This window comes from Terrapene carolina, unplaced genomic scaffold (genome assembly GCF_002925995.2).
Source record: "Terrapene carolina triunguis isolate 2854851 unplaced genomic scaffold, T_m_triunguis-2.0 Scaffold33911, whole genome shotgun sequence".
NCBI classification, from domain to species: Eukaryota; Metazoa; Chordata; order Testudines; family Emydidae; genus Terrapene; species Terrapene triunguis.
The window spans coordinates 6,940,524-6,946,932 of NW_020698262.1; the positions used below are offsets into that span (position 1 = coordinate 6,940,524).

At 39.7% G+C, this 6,409-nt stretch overlaps 1 protein-coding gene across 1 annotated transcript in view; it reads left to right on the forward strand.

Moving 5' to 3' along the window:
* The window catches only part of LOC112125579 (estradiol 17-beta-dehydrogenase 2-like), a 9,476-nt gene extending 4,988 nt beyond the window's left edge, over positions 1–4,488 (forward strand). The window contains exons 2-3 of the mRNA XM_026663717.1: positions 2,284–2,481; positions 3,894–4,488. Of these exons, the coding sequence (XP_026519502.1) occupies positions 2,284–2,481; positions 3,894–4,252 (557 nt within the window). The 3' untranslated portion in view covers positions 4,253–4,488. The remainder of the gene's footprint in view (positions 1–2,283; positions 2,482–3,893) is intronic.
* Positions 4,489–6,409: the final 1,921 nt, after the last annotated feature.

A 6,409-nucleotide genomic window follows, 5' to 3' on the forward strand; every position in this document is an offset into this window, starting at 1 on the left:
CTCCGGTACAAGCAAACTCAGGTGCCCATACTCTGGGTGAAATCCTGGCCCTATGGAAGTTAATGAGAATTTTGCCATTGATTTTGTTGGATCCAGGATTTCACCCTTTTTTGTGTGTGTGGCTCCACCTAACTTAGTTACCCAAAAATTAAGTACTCCCTCAGCAAGCCAATGAAAAAAGTCACATTTCTGTGCAATGATGGACTTATCTCCCGGTCATGTTTTCATATAAATGAGATCTTATAATTTTACAGTGAAGGAAACAGTGTATTGAGCATTTTAAAACTGACTTTTCTAATTTGGGTGATCACCTGGAAACAGGAGCAATAATACAGGGGTGCTTTTGGTCACACCTGCTTTACTTATAAATATTTACATGGCTGCATTTATACCCTGGCCAGTTCTGGTAAATGTGTGCCTATATTAAAGGGGTGCGCATTCTTTTGGTAAAACATTAGCAGAACAGTTAGGGAAGTCGCATTATGCAGTCTGTGCTTCCCTGTGCTTGGTTGGGGGAAGGGTGTACTTTAACTAGAGTTAAGGTTAGACTGACCTCAAAGGAAAGAAATGTTGTCGGTTTAAGAAAGGAGGAGTTAATGTCAGTTCAGATTATGCAGACGACAATAAGTAATTTACTGGACTGTTTTAAAAACAAGGACTCTCTGCTTTTATTTGAGGCTAACCTGTGTCTTTGGTCATTGCAGTAAGAAACTGAGTAGATGATTAGGCGGTTTATAGTAAATCTGCTTTAGATTTCGTCAATGTCTTTTTTCCTTTAGAAGACATCAAAAAAGTTAAAATGGCCTTTTAATAACAATGCGTTGCATTATGTGTGTCTTATTTTGAGCATGTACTGCAAGTACCAGTGAGACTAACTGTGGGTGCAGCAGGGGGGTCGGGCTTGATGACCTATTGGAAGAAGATTCTAATCTGACGCAGGGAGTTCTATACTCTCCTGCGGCCATCCTCTTCTTCACTGTAAAAGCATGGCCTTTGGAGACTAAAGCTCCCTGCGAGAGTTGGTTGAAAATTTTCTGTCAAAAGGAAAATTTTCACAGAAAAATTTAATTTTCTAAAATTTTTCAGTTTTCAAAAACTAAAAATTCAGAAAAACTGGAAATTTTCTCCCCTGAAATTTTGTTAAAAATGAAAATTTGTAATTGCTTTTGGAGTTTTTAAAGAAAATTCTTGTTGTTTTCCAGCTCTTCCATTATGCAGTATACTGTTGCGTTTTCTTGATCCTAAGGAAGGCTGTTTGGATTGAAATAGAGCAATGCATTCTGGAACCTGTGACTTTGCCTCTGTTATATCTGTTCCCTTTTATGCAATGTAATTGTGACCTTTGGGCTCTCAGCACCTTCCTGATGTGGTTTTTAGTTGGATGAAGTTTGGTTTGGCCTAATAGATTTCTCCTAGCTCCAGTCTCACCTTTTTCAAGCAGATGTTAAAAACAGATGGAGAATCTACAGCCAGTATATGAGGTGGCTTTATAAGGCCTGGTCTACACTACATAGTTAGGTTGCCATAAGCTGCCTTGCGTTGACCTACCTGTGGAAGTGTCTTCACTTACATTTGACTCCTGACGATGTCAGTGCCTCTCTAAGCCGATTTAGTAACTCCACCTCCCCGAGCAGTGTAGAGACATGGTCAAAGTAATTAGGACGATGCAGTGTCAGTGTAGACGCTGTGTTACTTACATTCACTGTTACTGGCCTCCAGGAGCCATCCCACACTGCCTCACACGCTGACACTATAATTGATACAAGTGTTCATGGTGAGGACATGCATTGCTGACATAAGGAGACAAATGTGGACATATACAAGTGATTTAATAACTGTGGTAGCCATATGCCGACATAAGTTAAGTCGTCATAATTCTGTAGTGTAGACATGGCCTAAAACTGGAATTGAGACTGTGTGACTGACAGGGACTTCAAATCCACTGCCTTTATTCACCCATTAAAAACAACAGAACAAAACACGATTGCTTAATTATTAACACTATCTAACACGTTATCTGTGTGATTTCCCTTTCTGAACATAACAGCAATTGTGATTCTCTGCATTGTATCCCAAAATGCAATACAATTTACTCTCCCTGTGTTTAAAAGTGACTGATGGCCAGGTGTGACTCTGACTGCAGCTGCTTCGAGCTACTGCTGATTTAAGATTTTTTTTGTGCCAGAAAAAAATGAGTCCCGCGACGTCTTGTCTTTAACCTCAGTGAGAGCTGCATAATTTTGGGTTATGCTATGATCATTCTTTTAAATTATTGAAATAAAGTTTCAGTTGCCCAGAAAGCACTGGAGTCAAACTTTATCATGGTTTATATTGCTCCTGTAGGAGGCATTCCGTTGACAAGGTTTGCCGCATATGGTGCATCAAAAGCAGCTCTGTCCATGTTTTCTGGAGTAATGAGGCAGGAGCTTGCCAAATGGGGAATTAAAGTTGCTGCAGTTCATCCAGGAGGCTTCAGAACATGTAGGTATTTGACATTTCAGCTAGTTCTCCTTCTTCCTTCAGATTATTCCCTATAGACCCACATCCTCAAGTAAAAGTCGTGAATGATTCTCAGCAGTCACAGTTACTTCCTATCCTTCACTTCCATTACTCAAATTAAGATCCAGCTTTCTTAAGGGAATTAAAAATACCCCACCAACCTCCTCCTACATAGGTAGTGAGTGATTTTTTGCTTCCAAGCAGCCAACCCTTAGGCAATGATCTTTATCAAGGGATGATTGAAAACCTTAGTTTGCCTTTCCCGATTAATAGAATGTAGTGAATGACTAGCAGTGGCACGTCTAAGTGTTTGTCAGTCATTCCTGATGGGGGAGGCAATCATTTCTTCTCTTTGCTTTTACCTATCTTGCCAAAAATAAAAAGCAGACTTCGGTGTGGGTTTGACTTGATTAAGCAAGTCACAAGAACTAATTAAGAACTTCAAATCTGGCCAATAATAGGTACAATTTCATGCTACACAGTGATCTAATTCTCTTTATCAAACGGTTTTCCTGTGTAATGGGTTCCATCTGCATAATGGGAGTCCTGGTGCATTGTTTCAAGGTGCTACTCATTTTTACTATGTAACTGAGGCTCCTATCTTTTTAATCTCCCCTGCCCACATTTCAGTAGCTCTTTCAACTCTAAATCCTTCTTCTCTCCACGCTGTTAGAGAAGAAAACCAGAATTCCTTTCCATGTCACAAAAGTTGCAAGTCACAGAAGAGATTTCAGCCATTCAGTGGAGACCAAAGTAGTGGTATCTAGCTAGCTAGCTTAAGTACTTGGAGAATGGGCCCTACAGAACACAGTTGAGGGCCTGTAGAAGGGCATTATGAGGACCCCGCATTCCCAGTCTCTGTGGATGTGCTTGTTCTGGTGATGAAAATGGAAGGGGTGAGTTTCCAGTGCTATCTATCCAGCATCTTTTATTAGAGTAAAAAATTGTGTTTACAAAGACATTAAAAAGCAAAGAGAATTTTCTTTATCTGTAAACCCCCATTACACGTTCCATGGAAAATAACTTGGAATGGCCTTACTGAGAAAGTGTTTCTTAAGGGACAGGGCTCTAAAATTTCCTGGCTGTTCCTCTGTGTTTAGATATGGTTTACGTTAGCAAAGTACAAGCTTGATAGCAAAGACGAAAAAGGAGTGAAGTCCCTCAATCCATATGTTAGAGTAGGCTGTCCTGTCCTGTTCTAGCTGAAACTTAGCAATACTTTTGTTATATTTTTAAGAACTTCAGGCTTACCATCAAATAACAAAACTTTTAATGAAGTTTAGATGTGCAGAACAAGATAGGGAGGAAAAAAGACCCAATGTACTTATTTACCAGTTGAATTGGATTGTCAAGTTAATGTACAAAAGCCCAGGTACTTTACTTTGTTATTCCAGGCATACAAGGTACATCTGAGCTGTGGGCTAAGCAAGAAAAGCATCTTCTGGAGAATCTCACACCAGACGTGAAGAAAGATTATGGTGAAGACTACATTGAAGCACTGAAAAATTTCCTCCTGCACATGCCAGTTCATTGTGCTTCTGACCTCTCTCCAGTACTAGATGATGTTCTCCATGCTTTATCGGCAAAGAGTCCACATGGTTTATACACTCCAGGCAAAAGTTCTTACCTAGCTCTATGTATCTTTTGCTATTTTCCTCTCTGGCTTTACGATTTGTTCATTGGTAAGATGCAAAGTAACAAAAGTGTACCCAGCGCTTTAAGGGCATCGGAGGCCAAAAACAAGAACACGTAAGCAGAGTATGGAATTCCGTCAGCATTTTAAATTACACCGGGAGAACAGGGCAAGGTTTTGTGTGAAGACACCGTTTGCTACATTGCAATTTATTGGGGCCCTTTGCTCGTCAAATTGCATTCCAGCTGCTGGGCAATTGGGGCTGAGGTTAATCTTGAAGCTTTGTGTATTTTAGGCCTTGTCTACACTACGGGGGGAGATTGATCTAAATTATGCAACTTCAGCTATGTGAATAATGTAGCTGAAGTTGACGTACTTAGATCTACTTATCGCGGGGTCCACACTATGCGATGTTGACTGCACTTGCTGAGGACTAGCTTCTTGGCAAGTTTTAAAAATAACTTCATTTTATTTGAGTGCCAAAAAAAGTTATTTTGTTTAAGTACTTGGGGATCAAATGCTTCTCATATATGGGATAACTCAATCATGGTCAAATTAAATTTTACTTTAAAACATTCTCTCTTTGGGTTCAGAACATGTATGACAAATTTTGGCCCCCTCAAGGGTAATTTTTCTGAAAAAGTTTTCGGGGCTTAAAAATTAAAGTAGAAATGTTGTTTCCCCATCAGGACTTAAAAACACCTTCAACATTTGTACGTGTTCACTGGCAAGTGAGATTTTTGATTTTCAAAAGACTCTGTGTCTGTGTGACGCTGATTTTCAGTGAACAAAGCCAAGTAATGAAGCAAGAATAACAACTTTTGGAGCCAAGGCTGTTTTTAGCAGGCCTATATGATAACCTGATAAGTGCTTCCTTGATGCATGGATTTTCAAAAGACAATAAATGACCTGAGAGTGTAAGTCCTACTGAAAGTCCAACATGTGACCAAGGGCCAGATTTTTAAAGGTATTTAGGTGCCTGGTCAGATTGTCAAAATCGTCTCAGCGTGCAACACTCAATTAAATCAATGAGTTTTAGGCAACTAGATATTTTGGAAAAAAAAACCCTGGGCACCTAAATACCTTTTAAAAAACCTGCTGCTACATCACTTAGAAGCACAAATCCTGTTGAAAATCAAACATGTGACTGTTATTCATGGGAAAAATCAATTGGCTTTGTGATCCTAAATTATTTGATTACCTAACACACTAGGAACAGTAGCACAAAAATCAGTTAGGCTCTTTCAAAACTCCCATGCACCAACAATAAGTAGCTTCCAGCCTATCACATAAGCCTTCTAAACACAGCCCTAATTACAATAGTTTTTACTCTTGCCCTATTACTTGACTTTATTCATACACACATTTAATCTCAGGTTTGCACTTGTGATACATGGTATTATTTATTTGCATAGCACGGGTGGTGTGCTACGTGTTTTACAGATAGGCCTAAAGATTTTATTTCCGCCTGAAGGACCAAAAATAGCTGGGTGGGATAGATGGCCCTTGGAGCAGATTTTGGTGTTGTGTAGTGAAGCAAACTGGACAGGGTTATACTTGACATTGTTGATAAACACATGACTCTGGAGCTGCCTGTACCATCAACATCACATTCTCATGAAGGTGACCCAAGTAAAAAAAATGACAGACAGGGGGAAATGGTGGGAGAGGGGGAGGGAGGAATTAAAAATTTTATTAAGATGATGATAAAAAAAAAAAGTAGTGAACAGAGTTTGAGCATAGAAGTTTCTGGTTATCAGGGAATAACATACAGCTTATCGAGGGTGCAAAGTTTGGCTTAAGATCAGGTGGCATGAGGAATACATAATCTGCAATATCCCCGATTGGGGGTAAAAGGTTGATGGGTCAAAGTACAGACATTGAGATATGAGGGTATGAAGTTCATAGAGTGGTTGTGTTCGGGTGTGGAGTATAATGAGTGGATATGATGATGAGGATGGATTGACCCTCATTTGGTGAGATTTAATGTTTAGGGAGTTTATGGTTCCAGTTCATATGATCCAGCGGAGAAGGTCACTTGGTCCCTTTCTCTTCTTGCCTACCTAATCTCATTGTTAATGTGGTGACAAACACCAAGCAAAGGAAGCAGCGATACCTAAAGGGATCATGGTTTGATCCATTGATCAAACATACGGTTTGATCCATTGAAGCCAACATGAAGATGTCAATTGGTCTCAGTGGACTTTGGATTAGGCTCATTTCTGTCACAACAGAAAGATATAACTACATCAAATACATAGCCCAGTCGGTGCTTGT